At 43.2% G+C, this 20,345-nt stretch overlaps 1 protein-coding gene across 4 annotated transcripts in view; it reads left to right on the forward strand.

The window, feature by feature from the left end:
• Positions 1 to 20,345, forward strand: part of LOC109901269 (zinc finger protein 37-like) — a 33,748-nt gene that overhangs the window by 4,518 nt on the left and 8,885 nt on the right. For 2 of the 4 annotated variants that reach the window (XR_004211797.1, XM_031836591.1), the window contains exons 1-3: positions 6,037 to 6,504; positions 8,602 to 8,732; positions 8,930 to 9,070. Coding sequence is in view for 3 of the 4 variants with exons in the window: in XM_031836591.1 (XP_031692451.1) it covers positions 6,249 to 6,504; positions 8,602 to 8,732; positions 8,930 to 9,070 (528 nt within the window). In the remaining variant the exon portion in view is untranslated. Of the gene's footprint in view, positions 1 to 205; positions 323 to 6,035; positions 6,505 to 8,601; positions 8,733 to 8,929; positions 9,071 to 20,345 lie in introns of those variants that run through there. The other 2 variants (XM_031836592.1, XM_031836590.1) reach the window with 2 other exon arrangements.

Genomic DNA, 20,345 nt, shown 5'->3' on the forward strand with positions numbered 1-20,345 from the left:
CCAGAGGACTTACGTGCATACATTTTCATACATTTTTTTCCCCATACTGGTCCCCCAACCCTGGAGTTGCAAGCACCATGCTCTACGAATTGAGCCACACGGGAAATAAACACGTTGGTATAGTATCATATCAACTAACACTGCCCAGAAGATGCTGATATCAGATTTCTAAGTCCAACATCCTCTCCCTCTGTATCTCTTACAGTCAGACATGGAGACATGGAGGATGGGAAGCCTGATCTTCTGCTCGTCAAAGAGGAGTCAATAGAAGATTGACGAGAGAGCATTGATCTGCTGAGTAGACTGAAGATGGGGGAGCAAGGTAAGGGAGAAATCCAGCGCCTGGATTGCAGGACCCTACACTAGGGTCCTGCAATACATGGTGTTATGATTTTCAGTTTGCTTCCATAAGGCTGGTTTCACATTCGTCTCCAGGGATCATAAGAAAAAAATCAACTAATACAATTGCTGTGTGTCAATCAATCAAATTGTATTTATAAAGCCCTTATGATGCGGCTGCTGGTTAGTAGCCTACCTGCCTGGTACTCAGCACTCTATTGACCCTCTAATCATTCGGACATCAGTGCAAATGTAATCAATCAATCAAATGAATTTATAAAGCCCTTTTTACATCAGCTGATGTCACAAAGTGCTTATACAGAAACCCAGCCTAAAACCCCAAACAGAGAGCAATGCAGATGTAGAAGCATGATGGCAAGGAAACTCCTTAGAAAGGCGGGAACCTAGGAAGAAACCTAGAGAGGAACCAGGCTCTGAGAGGTGGCCAGTCATCTTCTGGCTGTGCCGGGTGGAGATTATAACAGTACATGGTGAAGATGTTCAAACGTTGACAGATGACCAGCTGGGTCAAATAATAATAATCACAGTGGTTGTAGAGGGTGCAACAGGTCAGCACCTCAGGAGTAAATGTCAGTTGGCTTTTCATAGCCGATCATTCAAAGCTAGACAGCAGGTACGGTAGAGAGAGAGTTGAAAACAGCAGGTACGGGACAAGGTAGCACATCTGGTGAACAGATCAGGGTTCCATAGCCGCAGGCAGAACAGTTGAAACTGGAGCAGCAGCACGACCAGGTGGACTGGGATAAACAAGGAGTCATCATGCCAGGTAGTGCTTCTACACCTTCTACGTGCTTCTACACCTGCATTGCTTGCTGTTTGGGGTTTTAGGCTGGGTTTCTGTACAGCACTTTGAGATATCAGCTGATGTACGAAGGGCTATATAAATACATTTGATTTGATTTGATGCCAGGTAGTGTTGAGAAAGAGAGAGAGAGAATAAGCGGGAGCATTCTTAAATTCACACAGGACACTAGATAAGACAGGATAAATACTCCAGATATAACAGACTGACCCAAGCCCCTAAACACAAAGTCCAGCATAAATACTGTAGGCTGAGACAGGAGGGGTTGGGAGACACTGTGGCCCCGTTCAACGATACCCCCCCGGACAGGGCCAACCAGGTAGAATATATCCCCACCCACTTTACCAAAGCACAGCCTCCACACCACTAGAGGGATATCTTCAAACCACCAACTTACTACACTGAGACAAGGCCGAGTATAGCCCACGAAGATCTCCCCCATGGTTTGAACCCATGGGGGGCGTCAACCCGGAGAGGAAGATCACATCAGTGAATCAGCACACTCAAGTGACTACACTCAATCATAGGACCTAATGAAGAGATGAGTCTTAAATAAAGACTTAAAGGTCGAGGCAGAGTCTGCGTCTCTCACATGGACAGGCAGACCATTCCATAAAAATGGAGCTTTATAGGAGAATGCCGTGCCTCCAGCTGTTTGCTTAGAAATTCTAGGGACAATAAGGAGGCCTGCGTCTTGTGACCGTAGCATATGTGGAGGTAGGTACGGCAGGACCAAATTGGAAAGATGGGTAGGAGCAAGCCCATGTAATGCTTTGTAGATTAGCAGTAAAACCTTGAAATCAGCTCTTGCCTTATCAGGAAGCCAGTGTGAATATTAAAGTCACCAAAAAATGTGAATATTATCTGCCATGACTACAAGGCCCAATAGGAATTCAGGGAACTCAGTGAGGAATGATGTATACGGCCCAGGACGCCTGTAAACAGTAGCTATTGTCACGCCTTGGTCTTAGTATTTTGTGTTTTCTTTATTTATTTGGTCAGGCCAGGGTGTGACATGGGTTATTGTGGTGTGTTTTTGTCTTAGAGGTTTTGTGGGGTGTCTACGTAGTCTATGGCTGCCTGAGGCGGTTCTCAATCAGAGTCAGGTGATTATCGTTGTCTCTGATTGGGAACCATATTTAGGCAGCCATATTCTGTGAGTGTTTTCGTGGGTGATTGTTCCTGTCTCAGTGTGTTTGTATTCACCAGACAGGCTGTATAGGTTTTCACAGTTTCCGTTTGTTGTTTTTGTATTGTTCGTATTCGTTTTCATTAAACGTGTATCGAACTAACCACGCTGCATTTTGGTCCGACTATCCTTCAACGGAAGAAAGCCATAACAGCTATAAAAAGTGATTGAGTCAAGAAATATTCAAACCCTTATTTATGGCAAGCCTAAATAAGTTCAGGAATAAAACTGTTTAACAGATCACATAAGTTGCATGGATTAATTCCGTGTTCAATAATAATGGTTAACATGATTTTTCAATGACTACCCCATCTCTGTACTCCAAACATACAATTATCTGTAAGATTTCTCAATCGAGTAGTGCATTTCAGCACAGATTGAACCACAAAGACCAGGGAGGTTTTTCAATACCTCGCAAAGAACGGCAACGATTGGTAGATGGGTACAAATAAATAAATGACTCAACATCCGTTTGAGCATGGTGAAGTTTTGAATTAGGCTTTGGATGGTCTATAAATCCCAGTCACTACAAAGATACAGGCGTTAGAGAGGAAGGAAACTGCTCAGGGATTTCACCATGAGGCCAATGGTGATTTTAAAACAGTTACAGAGTTTAATGGTTGTGATATGAGAGAACTGAGGATGGATCAACAACATTGTAAATTACTCCACAATACTAACCTAAATGACAAATTGAAAAGAAGGAAACCTGAACAGAATAAAAATATTCCAAAACATGAATCCTGTTTGCAACAAGGCAAACAATGTGGCAAAGAAATTAACTTCATATCCTGAATACAAAGTGTTATGTTTGGGGAAAATCCAACATTACACATCACTGAGTACCACTGTTCAAGCATGGTGGTGGCTGCATCATGTTATGGGTATGCTTGTCATCAGCAAGGACTAGTTTTTTTTTTTTTTAGGTTAAACAGAAACAGAATTCAGCTAAGCACAGGCAAAATCCTAGAGGAACACCCAGTTCAGTCTGCTTTCCAACATACACTGGGAGACAAATTCACCTTTCAGCAGGACAATTACTTCAAACACAAGGCCAAATCTACACGGGAGTTGCTTACCAAGACAACATGGAATGTTCCTGAGTGGCTTAGTTACAGTTTTAACTTATATCGTCTTGAGAATCTATGGGAAGACTTAAATGGCTGTCTAACAATGATTAACAACCAATTTGACAGAGATTGAAGAATAAAAAAAATGGGCCAATATTGTACAGTTCAGGTGTGACACAGCTTTAATCACTGACAAAGGTGTTTTTAACTCAGGGGTGTGACAACTTATCTAATCAAGATATAGATTGTTACATTTTTCATTCATTTCTCTTTTTTTTTGTGATTTAGACCCCAAAAAATACAATTAAATCCATGTTAATCTCACTCTAACACAACAAAATGTGGAAAAAGTAAAGCGGTATGAATACTTCCTGAAGACACTGTAGATGTAGTCGTTGCAGCAGCAGATAAATATTTGGATGTGAGAGATTTTATTGCAAAACATCTATAGGAACGGCCTGGTGTAGGATCGAGGGATGGGGTGGTGGGTTTTTGGGAATAGCGTATAAATGCAGGATTAGATGGTGGTTCAATTTTCCCCTTCTCCCTTTTTTTGCAATAGGGTCTGACTCCAGCAGATAGATTCTCATGCCACAGATGATGCAAGACATACGAGATGAGATAGGATGTCGAATGGTGCCAGAGAGGATGGTGCGTTACCTCCACCAACAGCATGGGTGGTGAAATCTTTGTGAAACGCAGAGTAGGTGAACGGATCTCCTCATGTGGTTCCCACCGTGAAGCATGGAGGAGGAGGTGTGATGGTGCTTTGCTGTTGACACTGTCTGTGATCTATTTAGAATTCAAGGCACACTTAACCAGCGTGGCTACCACAGCATTCTGCAGCGATACGCCATCCCATCTGGTTTAAGCTTAGTGGGACTATCGTTTGTTTTTCAACAGGACAATGACCCAACACACCTCCAGGCTGTGTAATGGCTATTTGACCAAGAATGAGAGTGATGGAGTGCTGCATCAGATGACCTGGCCTCCACAATCACCCAACCTCAACCCAATTGAGATGGTTTGGGATGAGTTGGACCTCAGAGTGAAGGAAAAGCAGTGCTCAGCATATATGGGAACTCCTTCAAGACTGTTGGAAAAGCATTCCTCATGAAGCTGGTTGAGAGAATGCCAAGAGTGTGCAAAGCTGTCATCGAGGCAAAGGGTGGCTACATTGAAGAATCTCAAATATAAAATATATTTAGATTTGTTCAACACTTTTTTGGTTACTACATGATTCTGTGTGTTATTTCATAGTTTTGATGTCTTCACTATTATTCTACAATGTAGAAAATAGTCAAAATAAAGAAAACCCTTAAATGAGTAGGTGTGTCCAAACTTTTGACTGGTTCTGTATATATACACACCACTATCCCCAACACACCTTCCCACTACTTTGGCCCCAATAGATCCTACACCAGGCCGTCGGCCTGGGAGGCTGGAAATCCATCTCTCAAAACCCACTGTAGTTTTTATGCACTAAAATCTCTGATACCCCAAAATATCTCTGCTGCTGCTACTACCAATTCAATCTTCTGGGATTTCATTTCCATCTGTGCGGTACAATTAATGACCATAGCAATAAACATCAAGAAGCCAACCTTACTAAAGCACAAACTGTTTGGGTCACTCTACTGGCCTACTACTCACAGGGCTCCTCTCTCAGGCTCCCTCACTCTTAGCCCTCCATCCTCTACTTTCCTCACTGCCTCAGCATGACACTTTCTGCACTGCTGTCACCCTGGCAACCTCAACTTGTCTCACTCGCACAGGACATTTATGATCCCCAGCAACATGGCCACCCCCACAATTGACACACTACTTTTTCCAATTAAACTACACACTCTTTTGTCCCATTCCCCTCCTGCACACTTCTCACACCTCGGAATCTCCTTACTACATACTGCTGCAACATGACCATAAACTTGACACGTGAAACACGGTACTGGGTTCGTAACAAATTCTCTCATGGGATTACTTATATACCCTAGCATGACTATCTGGAAAACACACATAATCAAAACTCTGAACAACAGACAGGGTCTCCTCAGTCTCGCGCTCACCACCGGGTCTGCGTACCACCAAACGGCATGCATCACAGACAACAGGGATCCCCGACTTCAGTTGATCCACCTTAACACTCAACCCCACCCCAGTTATCACTCCTTTCAATGGCGCTGTGTTCCGGAGACTAAAGCAACACTCCATAACTCTCCTTCCTGGTTCCCCCTCCCCTCCCTCCACAGAAAACTCAAACATATGGCAGCAGACCCACAAGGTCTGCCATGAGAGGTGACTGGATAGTTCCCTTAAGGAAAAGCACATTTAGTCAATCTGCTTTCTCTGTGAGAGCTTCCCATGTTTGGAATACACTGCCATCAGACACACACAACTGCACCACCTGTCACACTTTCATAAAAAAACATGAAGACATGGCTCAAGGCCAATCAGACTTGTGAACATAACCCCTAGTTGTTTATTGCCGTTTTCCATGTTGTCTGTAGCTTGGGAGGAGTGGAAACACTTTGTTCTTGTGACCAATGTGTAATCCGCTCTCCGACCTGCGAAGGGCAGCAATACGCGACGCTGTCTAATCTTCCGGAAATTCACACAAAGAAGAAGTAAACGGAAGTGAGCAGTGACTGAGAACAAGTTCCACGTTAGCGTTTTTATTGTTATTTAGACGCGTATTAATAACACCCTGGAACTCAACATATGACTCCTTTAGCTGCACAGCATCACATACATGGTACTGTTTAATTCGCGTTAGAGACAGGACTTGGTTGATATATGTTATCTAGGTAACGCTAGCTAGCTGCTAACAATGTCAAACTGTATGGTTTTTCACACTCAAATAGCCTCCGTCATGGAGGTGCTAGCAAATGCAGCCGTGGCAGAGATCTGTAAACTCGTAGACGACGACTATGCAGTGTTTCGTTTGGAAATAACTCAAAGCCAGAAAGAAAACAGGGGATTACGGAGGAAACTACAGCTGCTGGAATTGAAGGTGGCACGGGAACGCGCAGAGAGAACCAATAGGGTCAAGATCCTCGACCGACACGGAGCAGGAATGCCAAGAGGTACAATTGGGGGGGGCTTTCGCCAGTTCCTGTCTGTACATGTTACCTAGAATTGGACTCAGGGACAAATTTAGAATGATTAACATTTTTTATATATATATATATATATATAGTTAGTCACTCCACCCTTCGGCACACCATATTTTTTCAGTAAACAAATCCGTGCACCAAGATGCAATACGACACGTTACATTTTCTTTTGAAGTTAAAGCCCCATTATAATAAAGCCATAATATCATTTGCGGCGTGGCATAGGCTACAGTTGAGCAGAGGCGTTTTTGGCATTTCCACGCATGGGGACCTTTTTGCCTTTTAAAAACTAATATCATGCAATTCTACCTCATTTACATTAAATAATACATTTGCTTAAAGCTGAGATAAATCTGGTCTTGAATTCAAACCAAAAAATTGCCCAGTCTCACCTAATGATGAAGCCATAGGTTACTACTCACAGTAATGATCGATGCGCTCCTCTTGGCAATAGCCTATCTCAAGATGTCACGACTTCTACCGAAGGTAACTCCTCTCCCTGTTCGGGCGGCGCTCGGCGTCGCCGGTCTACTAGCCACTACCGATCCCTTTTTCTTTTTCTGGTTGTTTTGTCTGTGTTCCTTTTCACACCTGGTTTCAATTGCTTTGATTTCCGTGGGTATATAGGGCACCTGTTACCTGCCGTAATTCGTGCAGGATTAGATTTGTGTGTATTGCGCTCGATTGTATTTGATGTTTGTTCGCTATTACGCACGTGTATGTAAAGTGTCGGAACTGTGTTTGTTCCTCCGTGTGTTTGCACGAGTATTCGAGAGCGTAGTTTTGGGATTTTTTTCTGTGCCGTTTGTATTGGTGGACTATATTATTAAACACGCTTCTCAGACATCCCTGCTCTCCTGCGCCTGACTGCTACACCTCTCACCAAGACGCATGTTATCACAAGATGATCTACTTTGAAAAACAGTGCTGCTGTTCACGAAAAAATGGGAGTTGTTGAGGGGGAAAAATACTTTTTATATTGATTCCACAGTAGTAGGTGTTTGCTTTCCATGTTTTTTTAACCCACAATTGTTTTTGAAATTAGCAAAAGGCAAAAGACCTCAACCAACCATAGAAATGTAATCCATAGATGGCAGTTCCCATTCAAGTCATGAATGGTTTAAATCCACTTGTTGAATCTATGCCGAGGTGCATTGAAGCTGTTCTGGCGGATCGTGGTGGCACAACACCCTTTTTAAGACACTTTAGGTTGGTGTTTCCTTTGTTTTGGCAGTTTACCTGTATGTGCTTGTGATCAAATTTTATTCACCATTATTTTTTAGAAACTATTGAGCCTCTCTAGGTAAATTATGCTCTCTGTTGTATTCTGAAAATTGAGATTGGGCTCCTGTGGTTGGATGAAAAATAAATAAATTTGCCACTTGGGCCCAGTCACTGACTCACACAATTGGCCAGTAACATTTATTTCTTTATTTATTATGCAGTTTATTTGATCAATCAGTTACCCAATCAAGGCAGAGCCCCCCCCAGTTACCCACGTGGGCCCCCTACCTCCTCTCCTCCCTCTATCTGATAATTAGCAGAGCAGCAGGCTCTCTACACTCATTGCGAGTGGCCTCCTGAATCCTCCTGTAGTTGGCGGTTGCAGTAAAACATTATTAAAAAAAAATATAATATATACTACATATCTAATACTGTATAATATATATACTGTATATATTTTTTACATTTAAAAATGTTTTTGCTGCCTGTTGGTCCTCCACGGGTCTGGGCCCAGGGGCTTCATCCTCGTTAAGCCCCTGCATTAATCCGTCCATGATTGGGCTTGGTCAGTTTTTGGATAGTATGCAATAATTCCCCTGATTACTTAGCTATTTTGCACAAAGACACTATCCTATTCTAACTATATTCTTGATTTACTGAATTTCATATTATTTATTAAGTTAAAAAAATTATGCAAGGAACATAATCAATCAATCTATAAATCGTATATCAAGAAGTCATCCTGGACAATTCTAGACGGTGTCAAAACTGTCAATATTGTACAATATAGCGTTCAGCATTGACAGTACCTAACCACCTCTTTTCCCTCAATCACTCTCTTAGGTGAAGGACATCTCACTGGAGGCCACAGGAGCTTTGTGAATCCAGTGGGACACCATACATGGAGAGATGACCAACCAATCACTGTTGATGAGGGGAGTGGAACCTCAACCCAGCACGTTATCATGATAGAGGTCAGTGTAATAGTATTACATCAAAATTACAGTGCATCAAATGTGGCCAGTTAATTTCAGAAAGCCTCCCCTCAGCTATTTACTTGCTTACATATAAATCCTTATTTATCTGCCGTAGGGGAGCTTGTGAGACTTCACTATGACATTATCCAATTCCAGTCATGTATCGGTAATAACCTCCTCTCTTCATGTGGCAGTCTGCAGAGGCTGCAGGTCTTGGTGTCAAGCAGGGTCGGACTGAAGAAGAGGAGCCACAACACAGCAGAGACATCCAGACTGGAGTACCCCCTGTAGCCACGGAGGACCCCACCCCTGTCGCTCGACGAAGCATCACGGAGGTCAGTGGAACACTGAACGTCGTCCTCAAGTCAGAGACAGAGACTTTAACTGTAACACACAGGCTCTTACACACAGCAACTGACCACAGATCAGACCCAGACAGACTGGGGCTTGGGACACCGGGCTGTCCTCCTGCTCCTGACTCAGAGTCCTTTCCGGTATTTCACCAGAGCCAGATGACGGTTAATTCCTGTGGAGATGGTGATGGTGACACATTAGACACTAGTGGTGATGATCCGTCTTGTTCTTACACTACAGAGATGGACCCTGGCAACATATCCTTGGGTTTAGAGACACAGACTGATTTGTCTAGAGGGGACTGGAACCGGTACAGTAGTAGTGTATACTCTGAAGGGTGCATAGATAAGAAAGGGGAGGTTATAGTGGTAGATGAGGTGACTGTGAAAGTGGAGGGCGATGCTCCTCCCACATGGAATGCAGATAATCACCTAGGAGACAGACACTCACAGGGCAGAGATGTCTTACATTACAGAGAAAGCTTAGAGACAAATACAAATATTGTCACCCACTCCCCTTTACATGAGTTCAGGGATCGCGGCCCAGTGTCCACGACGATTGCACCTTCTGAATCACTCGGCTACGTCCTTTTCGATCAGGTATTGAACTCAAACGACCAAAAAGCCAAGGCTTGGGGAGGGGGAGCAACATCAGGCAATAGTAAAGAGAAACGGTTCCTCTGCATGTTCTGTAACAAAGGCTTCAGCAGCCCCCAGAAGGTGGAGGTCCATCAGAGGGTCCACACAGGGGAGAAACCCTACAGCTGTACCCAGTGTCATATGCGTTTTGCCCAGTCTGGCAGCCTGAAGAGGCACCAGATGGTCCACACAGGGGAGAAACCCTACAGCTGCCCCCAGTGTGAGAAGAGGTTCTCCCGCCAGGAACAGCTGAAGATGCACCTGAAGGTCCACATGGTATAGAGGCTGTTTGCCTGTACTCACTGATGGAAGAGATTCTCAGAGAGGAGCTACCTCAGGACACCAGCAGAAAAACCATTCCACTCTATAAAGTTGAAAGTAATCATTTCACTCAATAGCTTCTGATGTATAGATCAATCCTTGCATTAAAGACAAAGATACATTTTCATTGTTGTCAGCAGAAAACACCCACAGATGCATTTGGAATAATGAGATTAAGACTAACAGTGTTGAACATTCCTGGGTAGAATATTGCATCCAGACATTGTGTGATATATATAAGCGTAAAAATCTGTTACATATTGTGTTAGTACTGTGTAGGCTATATGATGTTCACAAATGGCTGTTTCATTACGTCCGTTCAACTACTCTATTTTTTCCCCAAGGCACTTTTAATGAGGAAATTCATGCAGTTTATAGAGTTAATACAGATTTTTAGTTGAGATTAGTGATGGGTGCATTTTCATGTTCCAGCATGACAATGCCCCCTGTGCTCAAAGCGAGGTCCATACAGAAATGATTTGTCAAGATCAATGTGGAAGAACTTGACTGGCCTGCACAGAGCCCTGACCTCAACCCCATCGAACACCTTTGGGATGAATTTGAATGCCGACTGCGAGCCAGGCCTAATCGCCCGACCTCACTAATTCTCTTGTGGCTATATGGAAGCAAGTCCCTGCTGAAATGTTCCAACATCTAGTGGAAAGCCTTCCCAGAAGACTGGAGGCTGTTATAGCAACAAAGGGGGGACCAACTCCATGTTAATGCCCATGATTTTGGAATGAGATGTTCGACAAGCAGGTGCCACATACTTTAGGTGTATTTAAGGAGAGCAAATCGAAATACAATCCCGAAGTCAGCTTACTGTCAACAGTAGAACAAAGCTTGAGTGAAAATTAATGGTGAATTTGCTTCCGGATACGGTAGACTCCTCCTCCTCACCACTATACTGAGATCAGCAGTGCGGGTGAATTTAGCACGTATTGATGCTTTAATGAGACATCAGCTGGCGATATTCTAGTGCCATCGATGGTTGCAATAGGCCATTTGATTATATTCCAATAGGCTACATTCTGTAGCCTACACGTTAGCCTATCCATTATCACATTATGAAAGGTGTGAAAACCGATGATGATTGTGGACTACAGGAAAAGGAGGACCGAGCACGCCCCCATTCTCATCGACGGTGCTGTATTGGAGCTAACGAGACGTGGTGTGGCCACAACAATATACAGGAATTCAAGTCCTTCTGTTCACCTGATTTTAGAATTCCTCACAATCAAATGTCGACCGCATTATCTACCAAGGGAATTCTCTTCGATTATAATCACAGCCCTATATATTCCCCCCCAAGCAGACACATCGATGGCTCTGAACGAACTTTATTTGACTCTTTGCAAACTGGAATCCACACATCCTGAGGCTGCATTCATTGTAGCTGGGGATTTTAACAAGGCTAATCTGAAAACAAGACTCCCTAAATTGTATCAGCATATCGATTGCGCAACCAGGGCTGGCAAAACTGACCACGACTCCATTTTGTTGATCCCTGCCTACAGACAGAAACTAAAACAAGAAGCTCCCACGCTAAGGTCTGTCCAACGCTGGTCCGACCAATCTGATTCCACACTCCAAGACTGCTTCCATCACGTGGACTGGGATATGTTTCGTATTGCGTCAGACAACAACATTGACGAATACGCTGATTCGGTGTGCGAGTTCATTAGAACGTGCGTTGAAGATGTCGTTCCCATAGCAACGATTAAAACATTCTCAAACCAGAAACCGTGGATTGATGGCAGCATTCGCGTGAAACTGAAAGCGCGAACCACTGCTTTTAATCAGGGCAAGGTGACTGGAAACATGACCGAATACAAACAGTGTAGCTATTTCCTCCGCAAGGCAATCAAACAAGCTAAGCGTCAGTATAGAGACAAAGTAGAATCTCAATTCAACGGCTCAGACACAAGAGGTATGTGGCAGGGTCTACAGTCAATCACGGATTACAAAAAGAAAACCAGCCCCGTCACGGACCAGGATGTCTTGCTCCCAGGCAGACAATTATTATTTTTTTGCCCACTTTGAGGACATTACAGTGCCACTGACACGGCCTGCAACCAAAACATGCAGCCTCTCCTTCACTGCAGCCGAGGTGAGTAAAACATTTAAACGTGTTAACCCTCGCAAGGCTGCAGGCCCAGACGGCATCCCCAGCCGTGCCCTCAGAGCATGCGCAGACCAGCTGGCTGGTGTGTTTACGGACATATTCAATCAATCCCTATCCCAGTCTGCTGCTCCCACATGCTTCAAGAGGGCCACCATTGTTCCTGTTCCCAAGAAAGCTAAGGTAACTGAGCTAAACGACTACCGCCCCGTAGCACTCACTTCCGTCATCATGAAGTGCTTTGAGAGACTAGTCAAGGACCATATCACCTCCACCCTACCTGACACCCTAGACCCACTCCAATTTGCTTACCGCCCAAATAGGTCCACAGACGATGCAATCTCAACCACACTGCACACTGCCCTAACCCATCTGGACAAGAGGAATACCTATGTGAGAATGCTGTTCATCGACTACAGCTCGGCATTTAACACCATAGTACCCTCCAAGCTCGTCATCAAGCTCGAGACCCTGGGTCTTGACCCCGCCCTGTGCAACTGGGTACTGGACTTCCAGTACCCAGTTGACGGGCAGCCCCCAGGTGGTGAGGGGCCGCCCCCAGGTGGTGAGGGTAGGCAACAACATCTCCACCACTCTGATCCTCAACACTGGGTCCCCACAAGGGTGCGTTCTGAGCCCTCTCCTGTACTCCCTGTTCACCCACGACTGTGTGGCCACGCACGCCTCCAACTCAATCCTCAAGTTTGCGGACGACACAACAGTGGTAGGCTTGATTACCAACAACGACGAGACTGCCTACAGGGAGGAGGTGAGGGCCCTCGGAGTGTGGTGTCAGGAAAATAACCTCACACTCAACGTCAACAAAACTAAGGAGATGATTGTGGACTTCAGGAAACAGCAGAGGGAACACCCCCCTGTCCACATCGATGGAACAGAACAGTAGTGGAGAGGGTAGCAAGTTTTAAGTTCCTCGGCATACACATCACAGACAAACTGAATTGGTCCACCCACACAGACAGCATCGTGAAGAATGGCGCAGCAGCGCCTCTTCAACCTCAGGAGGCTGAAGAAATTCGGCTTGTCACCAAAAGCACTCACAAACTTCAACAGATGCACAATCGAGAGCATCCTGGCGGGCTGTATCACCACCTGGTACGGCAACTGCTCCGCCCACAACCGTAAGGCTCTCCAGAGGGTAGTGAGGTCTGTACAATGCATCACCGGGGGCAAACTACCTGCCCTCCAGGACACCTACACCACCCGATGTTACAGGAAGGCCATAAAGATCATCAAGGACAACAACCACCCGAGCCACTGCCTGTTCACCCCGCTATCATCCAGAAGGCGAGGTCAGTACAGGTGCATCAAAGCTGGGACCGAGAGACTGAAAAACAGCTTCTATCTCAAGGCCATCAGACTGTTAAACAGCCACCACTAACATTGAGTGGCTGCCGCCAACACACTGACTCAACTCCAGCCACTTTAATAATGGGAACTGATGGGAAATGATGTAAAATATATCACTAGCCACTTTAAACAATGCTACCTAATATAATGTTTACATACCCTACATTATTCATCTCATATGTATACGTATATACTGTACTCTTTATCATCTACTGCATCTTTATGTAATACATGTATCACTAGCCACTTTAACTATGCCACTTTGTTTACATACTCATCTCATATGTATATACTGTACTCGATACCATCTACTGTATCTTGTCTATGCCGCTCTGTACCATCACTCATTCATATCTTTATGTACATATTCTTTATCCCCCTACACTTGTGTGTATAAGACAGTAGTTTTGGAATTGTTAGTTAGGTTACTTGTTGGTTATTACTGCATTGTCGGAACTAGAAGCACAAGCATTTCGCTACACTCGCATTAACATCTGCTAACCATGTGTATGTGACAAATTAAATTTGATTTGATTTGAGCCTATCCAAAGACGATTTAGTTGAGCTGAGACACTTCTCTGATGTGTAAATTATCAGACTATTCGTTTTACTTCTTGAAAACCATTGAAATAAATGCAACTCGTGAGGCTTGGAGCGGGAGTGTGCTGTTTTAGACCACTGCGCTACGGCAGGTCACAATGCTCTAGTAAGCATTAAGAATGCTATGGATACTCACTCCCCAGTAGGAGCAGTCCTCCATAGGATTGAATGGAATTCTACTGTATTTCTATAAAGGACAAAATTACATGTATTGAATTTGTTTGTTGTTGTAGTAGGGACAGTAACATTAGTGATCTCAAAGTCTACTTTAAGGAAAATGTTTTTACAGATTTTATTTAGCTCACATAATTTATTATATTATGCATTAATGTATTTGTAATAGAATAAATGTGGAAAAACCCCAAATGAATGCATTTACATAGCTTCCAAAATATGTTTTACAATGGTGAGGGAGTTCCAAGATGGAGGCACAGTCGCTCCTAACAGTCATGTAGTGTATGTATAAATCATTGGATCGCACTGAGGTAATCAATTATGTATTCTGCCTACTTGCCTTCAACATAAAAAAAAATCCTTGACAAACAAACCATCTACACTGTACTTGTCCTTTTATTATAATCCACATAAGAATTCAGAAGATGAGCTATAGCCTACACGTAGCTTAAGGTACGATACGGCATTGTATATACAAACGGATTCCAGCTGCCCCCGGCTATCTAAATATTTATTCAGATATTCAAATCCTCCTGGTGCAGGATTGATTTCCTCCTGCGACAAAATATTGTTATTTTTTTTGGTACTTTTTAGCCCTTTTTCTTCCCAATTTCATGATATCTAATTGGTAATTAGTCTTGTCCCATCGCTGCAACTCCTGTACGGACTCAGGAGAGGCCAAGGTCGAGAGCCATACCTCCTCCAAAACACGTCCCTGCCAAGCCGCACTGCTTCTTGACACACTGCTCGCTTAACCCGGAAGCCAGCCTCACCAATGTGTCAGAGGAAACACTGTGCACGCGCCCGGCCCACCACAGGAGTCTCTAGAGGGCGATGGGACAAGGACATCCCTGTCGGCCAAACCCTCCCTAACCCGGACGATGCTGGGCCAATTGTGCGTCAGGATCTGTAGTGACGACTCAAGCACTGCAGTGCCTTAGCCCGCTGCGCTGTGCCACTGGGGAGGCCCCAAGATCTGACATCTGTAGTGTCACAGTCCGTTTCAACGAAGGGCAAGTGGTGCTCCCAGTTCAGGAGACCACCATGTTCAACGGGTAAAAATTGTATTGGAGCTGTCCATGGTAGGTTGGGGAGAAATATTTTTTTAAATCAAGGGAGGGGGAAAAAAGTCAAATTAATTCAAGGAATCGATCAGTGTCTACAACCGGAGCACGCTACTTAGACCGCTGTGCTACAGCAGGTCACAATGCTCTAACAAGCACTAAGAATGCTATGAATACTGATAAGACATAGGCACATCGTTTTCAATTCATTTGTTTTAAACCTTCCGTAAAATTGTGTTGGAGCTGTCCATGGTGGGTCGGGAAGAAATATACAGTACCAGTCCAAAGTTTGGACACACCTACTCATTCAAGGGTTTTTCTTTATTTTTAACTATTTTCTACATTGTAGAATAATAGTGAAGATGTCAAAACTATGAAATAACACATGGAATCATGTAGTAACCAAAAACTTTTAAACAAATCAATATATTTTAGATTCTTCAAAGTAGCCACCCTTTGCCTTGATGACAGCTTTGTTGCACACCCTTGTCATTCTCTCAGTGGGCTACAGTCGCCTGCAGTATTCCTACTAGGGCAGAAGGGGTGAAAGACCAGCTGGTCGTACTTCAGGTATGCGATGTTGCCTCTCTTTTGCTGTTCAATGAGTCATAGCAGCGGGTCCTTTCTTTTGAGGCGTACCTTTCGGAGAAGTCTTCATTGATGAAGAACTGAGATAAGAACTGAGCTCTTTGGCCATTCACACCAGTGGTGGGTTTGGTGTTGAAATGAGAATGCATAAGCAGATAAGAACCCCATGCCCACTGTAATATATGGTGGACGTTATGAGGCTGTTTTGCTTCCACTGGTCCTGGGGCCCTGGTTAAGGTCAACGGCATTATGAACATGACCCAGTACCAGGACATTTTAGCCAAAAACCTGCTTGCCTTTGCAAGGAAGCTGATACTTCAAATGGATCTTCCAGAAAGACAATAACCCCAAGCACACCAAAATCCACAAAGATTGACCGCAGAATCTGTCTCCGAACTCAAATCCCACCGAATACCTGTGGTTTGAATTAAAGAGGGCAGTCCATAAGCGCAAACGAAGGATAATAGTTAGCCCTCTGTGGAACTATTGGTCGACGCTTGCAACGTCTAAGCAGGGGAACGCGACCATGATATGGTTAGCTGATACGTCAAATGCCTATCCAGGTGTTGTAAGGTGTCAGCAACCTATGAGCATAGAATGCACCCATTGAGATACGTAGATTGCTGTCATACCTTTTCCATAGACTGGTTTCCTTGCCTTGTAAGCAATGTTTTTAATTTTGTAATTTGGGTGAACTATCCCTTTAAACCTAACCCATCGCCTTATGTATTACTGCCCCATAGTGGCAAGAAGTGACAAAAAACACTATACAACACATAAATAGCTGTTAGCCTCCCACGCACAGGTTACTTTCTGTCGCTAGAACTGAAACTTAATTATGTAAAAAACAGTAAATCAGACCTTAAAAACAATTTCAAATAAAAATCTGAAAATTAATAGAAATAAAAAGTTATATAAAAGCACAACTATAACATTGGTAGGAAGACAATTTATCTATTTAATGGGATTCATTTAAGGTGCTCTTTCGAGTGGTAGGGTTTCAGACGTTTTTGTAAGCTGAGCAGGGACTCAGGGGGAAGCTGGTACCACCATTGGGGTGTCAGGACAGAGAAGAGCGTTGACTGGGCTGAGCGGGATCTGATCCCCCATTGTGGTGGGATGGCCAAGAGACCAGTGGCAGAACTTGAGTGCTCAGGTGGGGTGTAGGGTTTGAGCATGGCCTGAAAGTAGGGATGGGCAGTTCCCCTTGCTGCTCTGTAGGCAAGCACCATGGTCATGTAGTGGATGGGAGCTTTGACTGGAAACCAGTGGAGTATGCTGAGGAGCATGCTGAGGAGCGGGGTGACATGGGGGTCGTTCCACTTCAAAAAGCACAAGAAAGAGGATTGACACCCACCATCTCAGATTGTTCTAAAATCGTTTGTTAGAAACAGATATTAGCATTCCTGCAAAATTATTTTGTTGAAATACAATTAGATCTCTGAGAAATTCAACTAACTGATTGCACCCAAATTGGCCATTTTAATTTATAGGATCAGAATCAGAACAAACTTTTTTCTAACAATGAGTTAGACATGAGGAATCCAAAGAAATGGTCTAAAACCACCCACGGACCCCCCCCCCACACACACACACACACACACACACACACACACACACCAATCCCACCCCAACAACGAGTATATAGTATCAGTTCTCTGTCTGACAAATTGTATGGTGCTGCGGCTCAGAGTATTGTTTCATCGTCCTATGTAATTTTAGTGAATTTGGTTGGTTTTGTTTCCCCTTGTTCAGAGAAATTAGTCATCGAAGTTGTTAGGTTTTTGTCCCATCCTACATCCTGATATTACCAGGTTCTGACCTCCTAAATGGTGCTGTTCCTGCTTTTATGTGACAAGGTGTTAAAGGGATTGTTCACCTAAATAACAAAATCAATCATTTTAAATTAATAATAGTTTTCCTTACCCTGTAAGCAGCATATGGACAAGGTATGAAAGCAACCCATGCTTTGGTTTTGTTGGCCACTGTTTCAAATGCTAACTTTTTAGCATTTGTGGCACAAATCCAATGCCAGTCAGTGGTACCTATATTAGCATTTTCCCGCTTCATTTCCAAATAATCATGAAGTATACAAAAATGGATTGTATAACTCAATGAGGTTAACGTTACTCATAGAGAATTTGGATATGAAGCACAAAAATGCTAATCTAGTAAGCATTGACTTGCATTGAATTTGTGCCACAAATGCTAAAAAGTTATCATTTAAAACAGTGGCCAGACATGCTCATCCCCAGAATCTTTTTACGTGTCTATTTTCAACGGATAAAGCTAACAACATGAACAACTTCATAGTTAAGAACACTATAACTATATGGAAGAAAATTTAACGTAATCTACAAGAACCAATGTCACTCACTAACACAACCCTATGGAACAATCCTTGGATAGCTTTTCATAATTCATAGATAAATTGGACCACATGGAAAACAAAAGGTATAGAAACCGTACATGACTTGGTAACAGGAAATAAATGTATGTCCATGACAGAATTAAAAAGATGTACTGAAAAAAAGTTACAATGTCACAATTTTGATTTTGAAATCTTTTGGACATTAGAGCAACCTTGAGGGAATTATTTGAGTCAGAAGAGGATGTTCACATGACAAAACCTTGCAGAAACTATATCCATATGAAAATCTCTTATATAAACTATTGGAACAAAGACAAAAAATAACTGTTGGCATAAGATGGAGGGAAAGTTGCAGCATAACTAATGATATTACAGTTAATGAAAATATATGCTTAATATAGTATAAACTAATGTATAGAATTGATTATACAAGAGACAAAATTCACAAATTCTAAAGAACAACAGCAGAGTCATGTCTTAAGTATAAAACAAATAATCACTCAATCCGAGCTTTCTGGGAATGCTATAATGTCCAAAAGTTGTGGGGGCTGAGCTAGAAAGTTGGCTGTCAGAAGTATTACAATGTAAACTTAATTTTAATCTGTCTGTCTGCATATTTCAATGCATGGCATATGGGGGTGTAGTGAGATGCCCAACGGGCTAGGTGATTGTCAACTCATCTTGAAAAAACGTATAATAAAAACATTGATTTCTATCCGCCATCATTAACACAATGGAAAAATGTAATGATTTATTATTGAAATAGCATGGGCGAATGAGATAAACAAATTGATACAATTCAAGACCAAGTGACAAAAAATAATGCAGGCACTTGGGATGGGGGGTGTGAGCATGCGGGTCTGGGCACATGAAAATGTAGTTATTGTTTGTAAGTTGTTCTTATGTATATGGAGTGATTTATTTGTATTTATAAAAAATATTTTATATATATATATATATACTGCTCAAAAAAATAAAGGGAACACTAAAATAACACATCCTAGATCTGAATGATTGAAATATTCTTATTAAATACTTTTTTCTTTACATAGTTGAATGTGCTGACAACAAAATCACACAAACTATCAATGGAAATCAAATTTATCAACCCATGGAGATCTGGATTTGGAGTCACACTCAAAATTAAAGTGGAAAACCACACTACAGGCTGTTCCAACTTTGATGTAATGTCCTTAAAACAAGTCAAAATGAGGCTCAGTAGTGTGTGTGGCCTCCACGTGCCTGTATGACCTCCCTACAATGCCTGGACATGCTCCTGATGAGGTGGCAGATGGTCTCCTGAGGGATCTCCTCCCAGACCTGGACTAAAGCATCCGCCAACTCCTGGACAGTCTGTGGTGCAACGTGGCGTTGGTGGATGGAGCGAGACATGATGTCCCAGATGAGCTCAATTGGATTTGGATTCAGGTCTGGGGAACGGGCGGGCCAGTCCATAGCATCAATGCCTTCCTCTTGCAGGAACTGCTGACACACTCCAGCCACATGAGGTCTAGCATTATCTTGCATTAGGAGGAACCCAGGGCCAATCGCACCAGCATATGATCTCACAAGGGGTCTGAGGATCTCATCTCGGTACCAAATGGCAGTCAGGCTACCTCTGGCGAGCACATGGAGGGCTGTGCGGCTTTGGAGCAGTGGCTTCTTCCTTGCTGAGCGACCTTTCAGGTTATGTCGATATAGGACTCGTTTTACTGTGGATATAGATACTTTTGTACCTGTTTCCTCCAGCATCTTCACAAGGTCCTTTGCTGTTGTTCTGGGATTGATTTGCACTTTTCGCACCACAGTACGTTCATCTCTAGTAGACAGAACACGTCTCCTTCCTGAGCGGTATGACAGATGCGTGGTCCCATGGTGTTTATACCTGCGTACTATTGTTTGTACAGATGAACGTGGTACCTTCAGGTGTTTGGATATTGCCCCCAAGGATGAACCAGACTTGTAGAGGTCTACAATGTTTTTTCTGAGGTCTTGGCTGATTTCTTGGAA

This window comes from Oncorhynchus kisutch, linkage group LG12 (assembly GCF_002021735.2).
Source record: "Oncorhynchus kisutch isolate 150728-3 linkage group LG12, Okis_V2, whole genome shotgun sequence".
NCBI lineage: Eukaryota > Metazoa > Chordata > Actinopteri > Salmoniformes > Salmonidae > Oncorhynchus > Oncorhynchus kisutch.